We start from the raw sequence: 19,806 nt of genomic DNA on the forward strand, positions 1-19,806 counted from the left end.
CTGAGAGAGAGGACAGTGCGAGCCCAGTCGGAGATTGATATGTTTGAGGGGACAGTAACAACAGTTTGGGTGGACACTGTTTTGTTGTTTTTGTGTAATACTGACAGGTACATTTGGGCATAGTAGGAAAAAATTATTTTCCTGGCTTCTTGATAGCTTACCTTGTTTTCAAACTTATATTTAACAATTTTTTTCTCAATTTTCGATCTGTCACACATTTTGGAATAGGCAGGATGGTTGCCTTTGCAGTTGGGACAAGTTTTTTTCTGTCGCCAAACATTCAGATTGAGTATGATCAGAAGATCCACAGTCGGCATACTGGGTTTCCTCTGCATGTTGTCTGAGAGTGGCCATACTTTTGGCACTTGTAACATCTCAAGGGATTGGATACACAGGGATGAACACGGCAAAGTAGATAACCAGCTTTTACTGATGACGGTAGGTTTGGGGAATTAAGCGAATTAAGTGTAGTCTGGCATTGGAGGCAAATTGCTGCTATGGATAAAGGGGTGGTTGAGGGGGTAGAAGACAGAGAGTGGTAATCAATGGACACTGCTCATCGTGGACTAATGTTATTAGTGGAGTCCCTCGGGTTTCAGTGTTGGGTCCATTGTTGTTTTCTGTATTTATAAATAATATTGACGATGGTATATCAAGCTTAATGTCCAAGTTTGCAGACGATACAAAGATTGGCAGGGTTGTTAAGGACACTCCTGATACTATGCTGCTGTAACAGAATCTAGAAAAGTTGAGCAGATGGGCTGAGAGGTGGCAAATGATGTTTAACAGTGACAAATGTAAAGTACTACATATGGGAACAGCAACCTCAGAGCAAAGTATCAACTCTGTGGTACTACACTGACAGTGGTAGAGAATGAAAGGACCTGGGGGTAATTGTGCAGGCAGATATGAAGTTCTCTGAGCAGTGCAGATGGGCTGCAAGAGTAGCTCATGGTGTCTTGCCAATGATATACAGGAATTTTTCTAGCAGGGATAAGGAGGTGATAAGGATTGCCTTGTATAAGGTAATGGTCAGGCCACACCTTGACTACTGTGTACAGGTCTGGAGGCTTCATTTCAAGAAAGATGTAGAGCTGCTGGAACGAGTACAGAGAAAGGCAACAAGATTAGTGAATGGAACAAAGGGTTGCTCTTACGAAGAATGGCTTAAGTTTTGCAACTTACAGTGTCTGGAGACTAGGCACCGGTAAGGTGATCTGATAGAGGTGTATAAAACCTTGAATGGTCTGAGCATGCTCAATGCTGATGGGATTCTTCCTCTTGCTCAGAATAATTACCTGAGATGGCATAAAGACAGATGTAGGATAGATGTGCGGAAATTTGCCTTTAGACAGCGGGTAGTGGAACAGACTTCCATCCCTTGTTGTGGAAGTTGATAGCCTAAATAAATTTAAGGCTCAGCTGGACAGGTATTTCGAACGAACGGAGGGGTGAAGTTGAAGTGTTTTTTTTTTTTTTTTTTTTTTTTGGTTAATGCTGCATAAGCTTGCTTTCTTGCATCATATGCCTATGCTAATGCTAATTTTTAATGCATGAATAATCACTGTGATAATCAGATCAAGGGTATTACTCCCTCTGTTTGCCTCTCGAACATGTTGCTGTAGAAAACAATCCTCCAATAAATCCACAAAAGTCTTGCTAGCGCACGAGTGACCAAACCGCAAGTTCCAGTCAATATCTGGAAAGTTAAAATCTCCCATCACAAGGCATTCTGATTTACTAGCCCACTCTATTTCTTTGCACTGTTCTTTGTACTCATCAGAGTCATTAAGCCTATAACATACTCCTACTCTCATGTCACACCAAACAGACTCAGCATTGCGCTGTCCACCCGTGCCAACTGGATGCACTTCCTTAGATTTTATGTGTTTCTTAACTAACAGCATAACCCCTCCTCTCTTCCTACCCTGTCTGTCCTTTCTGTACACACTGTATTCCCAAAATTCTAATTCTGCACTGCTTATAACTGTGTGACACCACATCTCTGATATCCCAACCATATCTGCCTTTGATGTCTTGATCAGCACTTAAAATTCATCAATTTTATTTATTATACTTCTAGCCTTAGTGTACACGCAAGTATGCATGCAATTGTTCTTGCTCTTAGTTACCCTAACACACACAGCCCATGTATTTACTTGTATTGCAATGACTCCCAGAAGTCTCTGAAATACCCTGCATCTTGTTTTCCAGGCTGCTACTCATTACAATAGAAGCAGTGCAAGAAAAAAAAATTTGCTTCTGCCTGCGGCTACAGTTAATCTTTTAGTCAGTGAAATCCCCCAAACTAGCAGTTTTCCAACCCACGTAACACTGCCTCGATAGCATCAGCAAATATTCCTGCACCTTTTCTATTTAAGTGTGTCCCATCCCTGTAGAAGCAGTCTCTCCTGTTAGCAAGCACAGACCATGGTGAAAAAAATTTTACCCCATGAGCCATGCACAATCTCTCCATGGCCAAATTGATTGACAAGGCTCTCATCATATACTCCCTCCTATCGTGTCTGGGCAGAATTGCAGACACTTTCAAATTTAACCCTAACTCACGACTTTTTTTTCAGCATTGACCTGTACTTGTTAAGTAAATCTGCAGATTACCAATTCCCTAAATGCTGATCTTCAGGTAATTTATTCAAACAACCCACTTCCACAATGACAGATGGAAGTTTGTTCCAACAGTCAACCATACACTGGCTGCAGGCAAACCTCCACACATACTTATTCTGCTGGCGCCTCCGTAGTCAGGTAGGCAGGAGCGGCAGTGCATAGCACACACTTCTTGGTTAGACCGTGGTTCGAGCCCGTAACCACCAAATACGGAGGATGCAGAAAGGTCAGGGAATGACCACTGCATATCCCCGGAGCAATATGGCCTTAGTTGCTAATGCTCCTAAAAACCAAACAACAACAACTTATCCTGCAACCATTCTTCTTCACTTCTAATTTATATCTTCCACGTGGGTAGTCTGAGGAAAAGGAAGAATACCATCAGCATTGAGCTTGCTCAATCCACTCAAAGCCTTAAACACCTCAATCAGATCACCTCAAACATGCCTATTCTCCAGACTCTGCAGTTTGCCAAACTAAAGCTTTCTTTGTAAGACCAATCTTTTGTTCCCTTCACCGATAGCTCTTCTCTGTAACTATTCTAGCAGATCTACATCCTTTATAAAATGAGGCCTCCAGATATGTATGCAGTACTTAAGATGCAGTCTAATCATGTCATTGTGCAATGGGATAATCACCTTCTTATCTCTTCTAGCAGAGTTCCTGTATGTCAATGAGAAAACCTCATGAGCTCTCCTTCCAGCCTTTTCTCGCTCCTCAGAGAACTTCATATCTGACTGCACAACTACCTTAGGTATTTTTCATTTTACACTACCCTGAGTGTAGTACCACACAGTTGATACTTTAATCTGTGATTACTACTCATATGTAATGTTAAAACCCTTGTCAGTGTTAAAATTCAGTTGCCATTTCTCAGTTCATCTGCCTAATTTTTCTAGATTTTGTTGCAGTAGCTTTTGCAGTACCTGCCGACCTTTGTGGCATCTGTAACCTTAGACATTAAGCTTGATATACCTTCATCAGTATCATTAATAAATATAGAAAACAACAGTAAGCCCAGCACTGAACCTTAGGAGACTCCACTAATAACATTAGCCCGTGTAGAGCAGTATCCGTTAATAAACACTCTCTCTGTCTTGCGATGGTAGATGGCACCGTCTTCTAATGCCTCCACTAATGCTGGTGTTCGCCAAGGTTCATTTCTTTTTTCCCACTCTTTTCCTCTTGTATATTAATGGCCTTTTTTCCATTGACTAGAAATCATATCCATAGTTTTGTTGATGATAGCTCATTGCATTCTACAGTAAAACGTCAATTATCCAGGGCTCAATTATCCGTAGGGTCGGATTAACCGTGGTCCTCTTTATGTATGTAGGTTTATTTTTAACAAACATTTAAAGAATATTATTTATCTGTGCAAGTGGATTCGTAAAGTATATATAGAGAAAATATGTGCTTTAGTCAAGGCTTAATACTACGGCACTCACCTCAATGATCCGTTATAGTTACATGAATTATTATACTTATAGTTATATGAATTGTTATAGTTACATGTAGAGTACATACAGGAAATCACTGTCGCGACTCTCGTTTTGCCACTTGGTGAATCATGTCAGGTGTTTTTACATCTGCAGATGTGAAGTCAAGTTTCTTGAAACACCGCTGCATTTCTTGCACCAAATAACCTACAAATGTAACCTATTCGCATTTGTTTACTAAACATCACGAAAGCTTGTTCTTGTGCTTGCTGTGTTGTTGTTGTAAGTAATATTTATCTTGCATTTCAACCCCTAAAAATATCAGGTAAATGAAAATGAGTTGTTTTTACAGTGGAAAAGAAACTGGAAATTATTAAAAGACGTGAAATTGTCTTCTAAAGGTCTCCCCCACAAAGAACTTTTGTTATTAGATAACATTCCATCCCATCCTCCACTGGAACAACTATCTACAGAAAATTCAAATTGTCAACATTTATCTTCCACCCAGTGTAACACCACTGGTACAACCTATGGACCACATGAAACGATTGTATAGAAAGACCTTGATGATGGATTTTATCACGGAAGAAAAGAATTCTCTTTTATTTTGGAAGTCGTTAACAGGTAAAGATGCTATCTGTAACATTTCTACTGCATGGGTGGAAGCTGAAAGCAAAACAATTATAAAACGCTCAAAGAAATATTGCCCAATGACTTTGCAATTGCTGAAAATAACTTGGAAGTGGGAGACTCAAATAACACTGTAGAAATCATTCCTGATATTTTAAACTCAGTTCAAAATATTGAAGGATGCGAAGTACATTCGAAGTTCAAAATATTGGAGGATGCGAAATACATCCGAAGTTCAAAATATTGAAGGATGCGAAGTACATCCAAAGTTCAAAATATTGAAGGATGCGAAGACTTAGACGAGGCAAGTGTTAATCAATGGTTAAATATAGACAAAAATGATTGACAATGACTTAATCCAAAGTGTGCAAGAACCTACAGCAAGAACTACAACCTACTTGCAAAGTAAGTTGTAATGAAGCCCTAACAGCTGTAGAGAGACATTACTTAAATTTGTGGAAAGTTAAGATGATGTAGATCAGCGGTTCCCAACCTTTTCTAGTTGCGAACCCCTTTCAAGATAATATTTTTTTTATTGTGAACCCTTTTCAGCTTAATATTTTTAAAGCAACTCACTATATTCTCTGAAATCGTATAATATTTCTGAATTTTTATTACAAAATATTTCCAGTACTATGTTTCGTTTTTTATAAGTGACATAGCATAATAATCATTTTTATTGTTAAGTATCATTTATACTTTGTAAAGCAGTTATTAATCAGTCGAAACTAGATTTCGAACAGGCTAAGAGTAGAAAACTTACTTGTCCAATGGTAGCTGACCATTCTGATCTCTTGCCAAAAACTATGGGCTGTAATTTTTGCCCATATCTGTTCCCACTTCTGTCAAAACCAATTGGTTCTGTTGTCACATCAGCCAAAGATAAAGCTGACCTGCTGGCATCCTATTTTATTTCCAACTTATGTATTGATGATCTTGGTAAATCACCTCAAACCATTCCCAGTACAATCCATTCAGTGCCACTTGTGGTCTTCGTTCAAAAGGACGTCAGTAGGATTTTGATGAATCTGATACTAAGAAAGCTCCAGGTCCTGATGGTATTTCTCCACTTGTTCTCAAAACCTGAGCTCCTGAACTTACTTTTGTTCTTTGCTGCCTTTTTTCACTTTTTTATTCCAAACGTATTTTTCCTTCTGCTTAGAAATTTGCTCATATCCAGCCAGTTCTTAAAAAAGGGTGACAAATCCCTCCCATCCAATTATCGTCCCTTTGCAATTACATCTACTCTTTCTAAAGTAAATCAATTAACCGGCAACTTTTAAACTATCTATAAACCTTATGTCTGATCAACGATTGCCAGTATGGATTCCATCAGTGTCGATCCACTGGTGATATTCTGGATTTTTTTTTTTTTTTTTTGATTTGGTAGTTGTTGGTGCATCGGCTTCTGTGGCCATATTGCACCTCTCAAGGTTTTTGCAGTACTTTGATCCAAGCCTGAGGCGGGAATCGAACCTGCGACCTTTGGCTTGCCGGGCAGGTACTTTACCCACTCGGCTAGCCCGGTCGGCGTGATATTCTGGAATTGTTACCCATTTGTCAACAAATTCAGTGGAAAAGTTCGGTGAAACACAAGCAATTGCTCGTGACATCTCAAAGGCTTTCAGTCATGTTTGTCATAAAGGTCTTCTAAATAAGCTTCCCTCTTATGGTTTTCCAACTTTTTTTGTAATTGGTTATCCAGTTTTCTCTCTAATTGCTTACTGAGGGTGATGGTAGATGGCTCTCTGTCTTCTAACTTCTCCACTAATGCTGGTGTCTCCCAAGATTCAGTTCTTTCCCCCACTCTTTTCATCTTATATATTAATGACCTTCTTCCATTGAATGGAAATCCTATCCATAGTTTTGCTGATGATAGCACATTGCATTTCACTTTCCACTTTTAGAAACCTCGCCCTGCTCAAACAGCTTCCACTTCTCGAATATCCACTACCATTTCCTTAAATGCTGATCTCCAGTGGGACAAAGATATCTTACTTTCAATCCTTCTAAAACTCAGTCTTGTGTTATATCTAGCAAAAAGGATTCTTCTGCTCCCATGTTTATCTTCGATGACGCTCTGATTTTTAGGCAAGATCTTGTGGATTACCCTGACTTCTAATCTCTCCTAGCATAAAGCACATTGGCGCCTCCATAGCCAGGTGGTCAGGAGCAGCAGTGCGTAGCACATGCTTCTTGATTAGACTGGGGTTCGAGCCCGTGAGCCACCAAATACGGAGGATGCGGAAAGGTCAGGGAATGACCACCGCATATCCCCAGAGCAATATGGCCTTAGTTGCTAATGCTCCTAAAAACCAAATAACAACAACATAAAACACATTACAAATATTACTTCCTCTGCATCTAAAAAACTTGGTTTTCTCATTTTCTCTTGGCGTTACTTTTCTTCCAAATTGTTGTTGACTCTGTAGAAATCGCGAATTTGCCCTACCATGGAATATTTTTCCCACATCTGGGGCAGTGCCACCAAAACCTCTCAGACTTCTAGATACCACTCAAAAAAGGCAGTTAGGTTAATTAATGTCTCATCTCTAAAAAAAAAAAAAACAATTTATGATATTAAGGTCACTCGTAAATGATTACATTTACCCATATATTTATTGTGCCTGAAACCGACTAACTCATCCAGGGAGTGAAAAAAAACCCATTAAAATTCCTCGCGTCATTGATGGATTCGAACGCAGGCATTTTCCACCCGGTGTGAGGAGGATGGTGACGATAGCACCATGCTACTGCGGAACAGTCTCATATCTAACATAGTCTCTCACTCTCTGTCTCATAGACCTTTGTATAGATACTTCCACAGGCACTGTTTCTTCTGAATTGGCTTCTATAATTCCAGCTCTCTCTCTCTTTCAAAACTGTCCAAACACGTGCCGCCACCAGCCAACATCCATTTACTGTCCAACTTCAAACTTACAGAACCAACTTTTCATCTTCCTCGTTTATTCATTCAACTGCCATTTTCTGGAACAACCTTCCCTCATACATATTTCAATCAACAAGTATCTTCTTTCAACTTTTCAACCTTCAACCCATGCATGGTACTAAGTACTATAGATTCTAAAAAAAAAAAAAAAAATACCTGTACATGACAATGGTCCTTGAGAATCAAAAAAATTATTATGGAAAACATTTATTCCGCATAATATACTGTAAGATAGTAGTAGTAGTGGCTGCATGTGATGCAAGAAAGCAAGTGTATGAGCTTATGCAGCATCAGCAAAAAAAAAAAAAAAAAATCACACCATTCCCTCCAAATTGCCTGTCCAGTTCCTCCTTAAATTTATTTAACCTATCAACTTCCACAAAGACAGATGGAAATTTGTTCCAGCAATTAACCACCCGCTGGCTAAAGGCAAATTTCCGCACATCTATTCTACATCTGTCTTTTCTTAATTTGAATTTATGCCCCCTTAGGTTCGTAATCTGAACAAATGGAAGGATCCCATCAGAATTCAGTGTGCTCAACCCATTCAAGGCCTTATACACCTCAATCAGTTCACCGCGGCGCCTCCGTAGCCAGGTGGGAAGGAGCAGCAGTGCATAGCACACGCTTCTTGATTAGACCGGAGTTCGAGCCTGTCACCACCAAATACGGAGGATGCGGAAAGGTCAGGGAATGACCACCGCACCGGAGCAATATGGCCTTAGTTACTAATGCTCCTAAAAACCAAATAACAACAACAACAGTTCACCGCACAGGTGCCTAGTCTCCAACCACTGCAGTTTGCAGAACTTAAGCCTCTCTCGGTAAGAGGATCCCTTCATTCTCCTCACCAATCTTGTTGCCCTTCTCTGTACACCCTCAAGCAAATCTACATCCTTTCCAAAAATGAGGCCTCGAGACCTGTACGCAGTACTCAAGGCGCGGCCTGACCATTGCCTTATACAGAAGGACAATCACCTCCTCCCTGCTAGCAAAATTCCTATATATCATAAAACCTCATGACCTGCCCTGGCAGCCTGTCTGCATTGCTCAGAAAACTTCATATCTGACTGCACAATTACTCCCAGGTCTTTTTCATTTTCTACCACCTTAAGTCTAGTACCACACAGTTGGTACGTTTCTCTGGGGTTACTTCTACCCATATGCAGTACTTTGCATTTGTCAAGGTTAAACTTCAGTTACCACTTCTTAGCCAATCTGCCCAAATTATCTAGATCCTTTTGCAGTAGCACACTGCGATTACTGTCGTTAACAACCCTCTCAACCTTTGTATCATCTGCAAACTTCGGGTGCCTCTGTAGCCAGGTGGGAAGGAGCAGCAGTGCATAGCACACGCTTCTTGATTAGATTGGGGTTCGAGCCAGTCACCACCAAATACGGAGAATGTGGAAAGATCAGGTAATGACCACCGCATATCCCGGAGCAATATGGCCTTAGTTGCTAATGCTCCTAAAAACCAAATAACTAACTGCAAACTTCGACACTAAGCCTGATATACCTTCATCAATATCATTGATAAATATACAAAACAACAGTGGACCCAAAACCGAACTCTGTGGGACTCCACTAATAACATTAGTCCACGAAGAGCAGCACCCATTAATTACCACCCTCTGTTTTCTTCCACTCAACCATCCTTTTATCCATTGTAGCAACTTATCCTTAATACCATTCTGCTCCAATTTGTACAATAGTTTTCCATGTGCAACAGTGTCAAAAGCTTTCCTGAAATCCAAATATATGATATCAAAATTATTTTTTGCATCCAGTTCCTTTTGTAACCACATCATAATATCCTATCAAATTTGTCAGAGAAGACTTTCCCTTAACAAACCCATGCTGTGTCTGAATTATTGCTGCAGTCTTGTCTAGATGATCCTGCAATGCATCTTTAACCAGTGACTCCATTATTTTACCCGGAACAGAAGTTAAACTAACTGGTCTGTAATTACTCGTGTCACCCTTCGATCCCCCCCTTTGTGAATTGGGGATACATTTGCACATCTCCAGTCCGTGAGGCCTCCCCTGAGTCCAAGGATGCTCTCATAATTATAGCTAAGGGTTTGCTTTAATATTACTGGATAAATCCCATCCACCCCAGGTGCCTTTCTTATGTTTAATTTCAACAATTTCTCCTCCACTTTGCTCTCAGTTATTACAAAATCATTAAGCACCCTGCTACAATTTGATAACCTGCCATTTTAAAACCTTAACTCCTCATGTGCGAATGTAGATGCAAAATACTCCTGACCATTCAGTTTGTTTGCTATCTGAGCTGGATCATCAAGATAGTAAACTAATTATTAGGAATTGTGGGAGATGTGGTTTCTTTCTTTGGCAATTCTTTACTTTTTATTTAATTTTATTTTACTCTATTGTTTATTATTAGTTATATTAATATACCTATGTAAATCTAAGCAGACGGCATTATAGAATTTTTAGTGACACTGTTCGGAACACTTGCAAACCACACGTTGGGAACCGCTGATGTAGATTATATTGAAATTTTACAAATTCATGGACACATAAGAAAAATAAAAGAAAAATAATACTAAAAAAAAAAAAAAAAAAAGTCGAAAATCAGACTTTCTATCAAAATGAATGAAATATTATTATTGTTGTTATATACGTGTAATATCTTATGTTTTTATGTGTTTTGGAAGTTATTTAAAGAAATAAAAACATAATTTTGATTTACCATGTTTTCAGTTATCCTGGCACTAGTGTCCCCGAATTACCATGGATAATTGACAGTTTGAGAAAGCTTGCACTGCATAAACAGCTTTAACTTTTTGATGTTGATCTCCAGGTAATTCTTCAGTGGGCAAAGGGAACAGTTTATTTCAATCCTTCTAAAACTCAGTCCCGCCTTATACTCGCAAAAGGATTTTTTTTTGTTCCCGTGCTTATCTTTTATGGTACTCAGATTTCTAAACAAGGTCACGTATCTCTATTAGGGAATTATCCCGACTTCAAAGCTTTCTTGCCATAAAAGTAAGTAAACTGCAGCTATTATAATCCACTGCAGAATTTAAGCCACCTCAACAATTAATGTTGAGGGAAATGGACCATAATCTGCCATGCTGGTCCAGCCGGTTGGCAGGTCGACTGTATTTAGCAGTCAGGGGCTTGAACCCTGATCTATTCAAAGAGCGTATTGCATTCCCACTCCTGACCACTCGTCTATGTAGCATTGCTTCCCCTGCATCTAAAACACTGGGTTTTCTGTTTTGCTCTGAGCATCATTTTCTTCTAAACAGCAATTCAGTACAAATCTCAAATCCCTTCTACAGTGAAATATTGTACCCATATCTGGGGCAGTGCCCCCATAACTTCTCTCTTTCAGGCTTTCTCCATTCAAAAAATGGCAGTTACGCTGATTAATGAACCATCACTTACAAAGTCTCTTCACTCTGTCTCTTAGACATTGTTTGTGCTGCATGGCTTTTCTATTGGTACTTCAATGGACACTGTTCTGAATTAGCTTCTATAATACCCCTCTTCTCTCTCTCTCTCTTTGAAATGAGTCTGAACATGTGTTGAATTTCAAACTTGTAGAACCGACTTTTCTTCTTCCTCATTTATCCCTTCAACTTCTGTTTTTCGGGATCAACCTTCCTATCAAGAAGTATCTACTTTCATCTCCCAAACCCTCAACCCATGCCCTGTACTAAGTACTATAGGTTTTAATACTTTTGGGTTTGGTGTTTTCATTAAAAAAGAAAAAAATTAGCTTCAAGCTGGTTAGGAAAAGGAAAGATTTTGCATTAGTCACTGCTATATAATTGAAGAGATAAAAAGAAATTAAAAAATATATATAAACAAAGAAATAAAATAATTTGTTGCCTTTCATGATGAAATGTGTAATTTTACTGATGTGAATTAAGCAGTTATTATTTATTTGAAAGAAAAGTCTGGGAGAAAAGTACTATTCATAGATTTGCTGAATTCCAGCTGAAGCTGAATTTCTATTAAAAGTTATCCTTTTTTCAATTTTTATAAGTTAGTAGGTATGTTTAAAGTTAATTAATGTATTTGTTTAAATTTAAATATATTTTTAAATTAAAATTTTTCTTTCTCTTCCAGTGGATTATGAAGTTACAAAGAAAAGCTTTCAGTTTCCAAAGAAATGTGGAATGCCATTTTATTTTGTTTCTGCTTCAGATGGAACAAATGTTGTAAAGGTGATAATTCCTTGAAGTGTTTGTTTCTATTTTATGATTAATCCTAGACAGGTAATGGGTGGTTGAATGCATGTTAAATGTAAATTCTTGTAACATTCACAGTGCACATATTGTGAAATTATGGAATTGTTCAATAAAGTTAATGCTAAAATTTTATGATTGTTCAAAAAGGTTAATGCTGAAATTATAGGATTATTCAATAAAATAACAAACTTATAGAAATACCCAAGACATTATTAGTTATGTTAGCAGCTGCATTATGAGTTGGCCACCCTCTATTTCTTTTGCTGGCTTCTTTGAGAGTAGACTGTGGCTGTTTGAAATTAAGTTTTTTGTGAATGATCAGACAGAATGATGTAATCCTTCATGAACTTCACTAGTAAATCTAATATTAAAAATAGCAAGAATAGCTTCTTTTTAAGTAACTCACCTCACTATCTGTTTCGTTGAATGATCATGAAAAGTATAGATGGAAGAATCTTAAAATATAGTTTAAAAATTGACCCCATTCATCCCGAAATGCATTCCAGTCGAAGCATGCCTGCTTTTTAGAACTAAATAAAAACTGATTACAAACTGAGCTCAATTTGCTTGGCTCCGAAATCTAGAAGGAGTTACTTTTCTGAAGATAATTCATCTTACTGTAGCAATAATAAAACCACTTCCTTTTCAGCATTCTGATGAAAGATGAGTTGACTACAAACTGATCCTCGCCTTTTACCCTGTCTATCCTTCCTGTATACATTGTACTCCCCAAATTCCAATTCTGCACTGCTTATATTTGTGTGGTGCCACGTCTCTGATATCCCAACAATATTTACTTTTGATGTCTTGACCAGCACTTCCAATTCATCAGATTTATTTACTATACTCTTACTCTTGGTTACCCTAACACAACCCATGTCCCATGTATTTACTTGTTTCATGATGACTCTCAGCACCTCCTGAAACTTCCAGTACCTTGCTTTCCAGGCTGCTGCTCATTCCAATAGAGGCAGTGCAAGAATCACTTTCACCCCTGCCTGTGGCTACCATTAATCTTTTAGTCTGTGAATTCCCCCAAGCTAGCAGTTTTCCGACCCACCTAACACTACCGCGATAGTATCAGCAAATATATTCTTGCATCCTTTCTATTTAAGTGTATCCCATCCCTGTAGAAACAGTCTCTCCTGTTAATAAGCACAGACCATGCTGAGAAAAATTCTACCCCATGAGCCTTGCACAATCTCTCCAAGGCCAAATTGATTGACAAGGCTCTCATTATATACTTCCTCCTATCATGTCTGGGCAGAATTGCAGACAGTTTAGAATTTAACCCTAACTCACAACTTTTTTTCGACATTGACCTGTGCTCGAGTAAATCCTCAGATCTCTGACTCAGTGCCAGCATGTTCAACAGTATCACCCTTAAAAGATGATATCCGCTCTACAACATCATAAAAGTTTGCTCCTGGCAGACATAACCTGGTCCTATACCACTTATCCTTTTTGCACAATATATTTCCCATCTCCCTGACAATAGTCACCGACAATAACTAGCTCTTGTGGGACCAGTGCATTCTGCCCTGAAGGTTGCCGCTGTGTTGCCTGATAATCAAGTGCAAGCTGTGGCATTGATGTGGGCAGCTGAGAGCTTGATGGTTCCTCCAAGTTAAGTCCTTCAAGGGCATCTACTCTGTTCTTCAAGCTCTCATAAAGGCCCATAACATTTGTACTTTTTAATTAATATCAGTATCTAGTGATTATATATTTTTACTATCTGATTTAGTATAAGTTTCAAGATTTGATTGCACGTTGTCAATTTCTTTTGTATGAGAGTCTTTATTACTTTTTAAGTCATTATTTAAATATTTTTAATTTCTCACTGTCTTCTCTGATACATGAATCAAAACTCAACTTTATACTATCAATGTTTTTATTTGTAGCTCTTAATTCACTATTTAATTTTTGATTAACTTCTTTAAGATTAATAAATCATTTTGCAAAGTGAGTTTTTCGTTCTGCATCTTTTCTGTAATATGAGTAACATCTTATCTACATATTTTTTAGTGGTTGATTCCATATCATGCTCAGGATTTTTTACATTTTTCGATTGCTTATTATCAATGTTAACATTACTATTTTCATCTAATTTTAAACCTATACCAGAAGGTTCTCATCTTTAGTAGTATTTGATCTAGATATAGTACCTAACTTACTTAAATAGCTCATTTATTATTATATAAATTTATTTGATAGTGTCACAGCTTTCCAGGCCATCAACTTGCGAAATCCCTGTTGTGGAATTGGGACATGAAACTTACGAAAAATGTTGAAATGTGGAAAGCTGGAGAGTGTCAAAAGAGGAATGGTATTAATGTGCATTGAGTGGCAGAGACAAGATGTAGTGAAGTAGGCAAATTTGTAAGCAGGGGATTATAAAGTTGTGTACTCTGGAAATAGTGGTGGACAGGGAAGTGTGGCAATAACTATGACAAGAAGATTCATGAGAGCACTAGTAGATGTGGAATCATTGGGACATAGACATATCATGGTCAGATTTGCGGCAAATCCAGTCGACATGATAATTATACAAGTTTATATGCCAACCTCAAATAGTGCTGACGAATATAATTGATGAGACATATGAACAGTTGGAGGAATTAATATGGAAAACCAGTTTAAGAGACAACTTGATAATTATGGGAGATTGGAATTCAATGTTAGAGAGAGAGAGAAGGGAAGAAAAGACTGTGGGGAATTTCGGTTTGAGTATGAGAAACACACACAAATACGTGGTTTAAGGCATCACTCCACAGAAGATATATATGCAAGAATCCTGGCAACTCATGAAGGTACCAAATTGATTACATCTTAGTTGAACAGAGATACTGTAACCAAGCCTTATGTAGATACTGTAATTAATGCCTTATCACTTATGTCTAACTTCCTTGAAAACAGGAAAAGCAGAGTTCATTTTGAAGGAAGATACTCCTCCACTTTCCATATACAAAGGGGAGTCCCACAGGGTTCTCCTCTGGGGCCACTACTCTTTGCTGTATATATTAACAACATACAAGATTGTATGCAACATGTTGATTATCATTATGCAAGACATCAAAGTGCTCTCATATGCAGATGACTTGAAAATATACAAAACCATCAAAACAACACAAGACTGTGAATCACTGGAAAATGAACTAGACACCATCACCCGATGGATCACAAACAATGGTCTAACACTAAACTTAAACAAATGCTGCACTATGTCTGTCGCAGACTATCACAAAAAACACAAGATTAATTATCCCTATAAAGCTAATAATCACGAGCTATTGAGAATACATGAGGTTTCAGATTTTGGAGTATGGTTTTCTGAGAAGGGAAACTTCAACACACATATAAATAAAACTACAGCTAAGGCCTCCAAACCCCTTGGACTGGTTAAAAGAATCTGCTTCGATTTCACCAACATACAGCTCATAAAAACAGCTTGCATAATGATAATCAACCCAATTCTAGAATATGCCTCACAAATCTGGAATCCTCACACCAAAATTCTTATAAAACAACTGGAACGTATTCAGAAATCCATAGTCAGATTCCTGGTGTACAAATCTAGATTGGAATTGAACACAAAATCCTACGATGAACGGTGCATTCACTTCGGGATTGTACCACTCTACCAAAGAAGAGCTGCGGCAGACTGCAAATTCCTAATGCATCTCGTGGCTGGAAAGTTCGATGCCCCCGAGCTGCTCTACCTCATCAACTTCAGCTGTCCTCCAAGAGTCTTGAGGAGACAAAATATGCTGGCACAAGAGCCATTCAGAACTGATCAACTCAGATTCCATTACTTCAACAGAACTGCAAAATTGCTGAATGAATCCAACATTGATATCCTAAATGAAAACATTAATATCAAAAAAGAGCTACAAAGGTTTTACAATCAAACTAATAGAGAATGAAAATAAATGACTAATTTAATAATAACAACAATAATAATACTATAAAGATATGTATACTTAGCTTTAACAAAAAAAAAAATAAAATAAAATAAATTTTTTTTCTTCAATGAACTAAGATAAGAAATAACAATTAGAAAAAAAAAAAAAAAAAAAATAGGGATAACAATAAGAATAATAACACAAATCAATCGATGCAACTACTTAATGTCAACTATCAAGAAAAGAAAACAACAAAATGCTTAGAAATACAAATTTCTCTGTTACCACAGCTTTGCTAAAATGCAAATCGCTTGTAACGCATGATATGCATTGTATATGTTTTATATTTGAAATTGTATATTGATACCTGCCATTGTGTACAGATTGTAAATAGAATGATTACTATATTGCTACTGTCAAATTCCTCCTCTGTAAGGCTTCGACTGTTTTGGAGTAATAAAAAAAAAAAAAAAAAAAGTGAAGAAAGCAATGTCCTATCCGGGAGTGGACGGAGATTCAGACCACTCACTCTTGAAGATGAATGTGGAACTAAAATTGAAGTGCCTGAATAAAAGGAAATCATGAGATGGAACGTTGAGAAATTTAGACAGGAGACTGCAAAAAATGTGTTTCAAGATCTGACCAATGTGATCACTGTTGCTGAGAAGACTATGAACGATCTAGAGCAAAATTGATCTTTAATCAAGGAGATGGCTTGTAATGCTGCATTGGTTAGGAGGAAGCCTTAGATCAGATATTTTACTGCAGAAAATGGATAAGAGGAGTGTGAAAGGCCAAAAAAATGATGATGATGATTGAAGGAACTATCGTAGATTGACGAATGAAATTGATAGAGAATGTAGGAAGGGCAAAGAACTGTCAAGAGATTGAAATGCTTGAACAACAAGGTCGGCTGGACTTGGCACATAGAAAATCAGAGATTTAACAAGAAAGAGTAGCGGAATCCAAACGACAACAATGCAGGATGAAAAGGGAATGACAGTGCTGAACTTCGAAGAACAAAAGGAAAGATGGAGGCGATATGTTGAAGAACTTTATGACAATTCAAGCACACACACACATGGAGGAATACTGCACTAGAAGAACAAGAAAACATGGAGGAGGAGGAAATATCTAAAGATGAATTCAATGCAGCCTTAAAGTCCCTTAGCAATAACAAAGCACCAGGAATTGACAACATATCTGCAAAGCTTTAAAAATACAGTGGACAATATCCAAAGAAAGCCTTATTTGAACTGATAAAGATAATATACAGCAGGGATGGTCAACTTAATTTGTGATGCGATATACTTTTTTTTTTCAAAATGTGCCGCAATCTACCATCTCAAGAATTTCATTACACATGGTTAAAAAAGTTAATCAACACATTGAAAAATGTTGTTTATAAATTTTAAAATTAAATACTATTTTAAATTCATACGTATTTGAAATTTTAATTTGTGCGAAGTTTGTGTTCATGTCATGTAAAGAATCTTCTGTATGCAAGTCCATAAAAGTAGAGCGATTCTTCGTCTTTGTTTGTTTCAAATGCGAAAAGGCCGATTCACATAGATATGTGGAACCAACACACGAATTTAAAAGTTCACTGCATCTTTTGACATTTGAGTATTTTTCTCGGCAAACATATTTCCAAAAGTCTTTTTCTGATGATCTTGGCTTTTAGGAAGATATTGTTTCGCAATGTAATAATTTCATTTTCAAATATTTTTTTTTCTCCGTGTGAAAAATCTCAGCACTTTTTTTTTTTTTTTTTCTGCAATTTGTTTCGTATCTAAGTCGACATTAAATGGATAAGAAATATATTGAACAATGTCTTCAACTGTTTTAAAATCACTGAATATGTTTTCAAAATCATCCACAACTTTCCCAATTTGTACAGTAATCTTCCATGTGCAACAGTATCAAAAGCTTTCCTGAAATCCAAGTACAGGCGGGCCTCGATTAACGCGATTAATTCGTCCCGCGAGCGCATCACGCAAAACGGAAACGTGTTAATCGAATATCATAACCAATAGGAAAAATTATAATTGTCCTTGACCTTCTGGAATGTTCATAAAGAATTTTAAAAATACCTTTTTTTTAAATAACTTTTTAACTGTATATAATGTAAAAGATAATGAAAATAATTATGGAATTAAATGTTTATTGCATAAAACAACAGGTCTTAAACTGTGCGCTGCGGAATATTTTAAATTTTCGAGGGAAACACAACGATACTCGACATCTGTCTGACACCGCGCGAACTACTAGCTCGAGGTAGTTCACAGTTTCAGCATTTCTTATTAAGTTGTTTGGACCTAACTACTAAACGAAACTGTTAGGTATTTCTTTTGGTCTGGGTGCGTGTTGAAAAAATTACTGAGACATTAAAGGCGCTGTGAACCGAGAAACTTTGGGAACCTCTGACATAAAATACACAATGAAGAAATTAATGTTGTGGAAATATTTGAACAGTGTTGACGTCTCTGATTTGTCTTCTTCTTTGCATTTATATATGTGAAGAATTCCTTATCCCGATTCTTTGCCAGTGATATATCATAATCTGCCTTTGCCAGCCTAACCTTTTCTGTGGCACTATTACAGGTCAGTTTGTAGCTGTTATAGGCTTCAGTACTTTTTATTGCTCTGTAACTTTTCCATGCTGTCTTTTTCTGCTCAAGTAATCTGACAACTTCCTTATTCATCCAACTTGGAATCTTCCTTGTGGAGTATTTTTTTTTTTTTTTTTTTATGGAATATAAGCATTCAAGGCTTCTGTGATTAATGTTCCCTAATTTAATTGTATTTGCTCTCTGTGAGAAATATTCTTGTTCATGAAAGTGTATGCCTTTTTTTTTTTTTGTCAGTATAGGTTTGGCTACAAATATAAGCCGTAAAATTTAAGTGGCATACTGTCGTAATCTGAGCAAGAGAAATAATGTCATCAGCATTGAGCTTGCCCAATCTATTCATAGTCCTAAACTCTTCAATCAGATCTACTTGCAGATGCCTTGTCTCCAGATACAGCAATTTTCAGAACTGAAGCCTGTCTTGGAATGGCCATCCTTCTGTTACCTTCACCATTCTTGTTGCCCTTCTCTATGCGCATTTCAGCAGATCTACATCCTTAAAATGAGATCTCCAGGCCTTTATACAGTACTTGAGATACGGCCTAACCACTGCCTTGTACAAAGGGATAATCACTTAATCCTGCTAGCAAACAAAAACTCCATAAGCTGTCCTGTCAGCTGGCTGCATTGCTGAGAGAATTCATGTGACTGCACAGTTACCTCCAGGTCTTTTTAATTTTACACTACACTGGGTTGGTATGTTATTCTGGGATTACTACTGCTCATATGCAATACCTTGCATTTGTCAATGTTAAACTTCAACTGCCATTTGTCAGCTTATCTATCCAATTTTCCTAAATCTTGTTGTAGAAGCTCACTCTGATGACTATTGTTACCCACCTTGCCAACGACTGTGCAAACTATATGAGACCACAGTACTCACCTTTACGGAAGAAAAAACCCTTTCCTTTACCCCTGATGGTAATTATACCTTTAAGTAAATCCCACATCAGTACACTGTGATCATTGCCACCTAGTGGTTCCTTTATCTGCAAATTCTTAATACACGAATGATCACTGCTGATAACCAGATCAAGAGTATTACCCTCTCTGGTTGCCTCTCGAACATGCTGCTGCAGAAAACAATCATCCAATAAAATCCACAAATGTCTCTAGTGTGTGAGTGACCAACCCACAAGTTCCAGTCAATATCTGGGAAGTTAAAATCCCCCGTTATACGACATTCTGATTTACTAGCCCACTCTATTTCTCTGTACAATTGTTCATTTTACTTATTCGAGTCATTAGGCCTATAACACACTCCTACTCTTTTGCTTTCGCAGTGCTTCTGTCACACCAAACTGACTGAACAGTGCACTGTTCATCTATATCAACTGGATGCACTTCTTTTGATTTTATGTTTTTCTTAATTAACAGCATAACACCTCCTCCCTTCCT

The 19,806-nt window shown here is 37.5% G+C and overlaps 1 protein-coding gene across 1 annotated transcript in view; it reads left to right on the forward strand.

Annotated features, from left to right (window-relative positions):
- The window catches only part of LOC150074972 (rab-like protein 2A), a 209,424-nt gene that overhangs the window by 152,700 nt on the left and 36,918 nt on the right, over positions 1-19,806 (forward strand). Inside the window, exon 6 of the mRNA XM_090388715.1 lies at positions 11,755-11,852. Within this exon, the coding sequence (XP_090244841.1) occupies positions 11,755-11,852 (98 nt within the window). The remainder of the gene's footprint in view (positions 1-11,754; positions 11,853-19,806) is intronic.

The sequence above is a fragment of the Mastigoproctus giganteus genome, chromosome 14 (genome assembly GCF_048544385.1).
Source record: "Mastigoproctus giganteus isolate SK-2022 chromosome 14, ASM4854438v1, whole genome shotgun sequence".
Lineage (NCBI taxonomy): Eukaryota > Metazoa > Arthropoda > Arachnida > Uropygi > Thelyphonidae > Mastigoproctus > Mastigoproctus giganteus.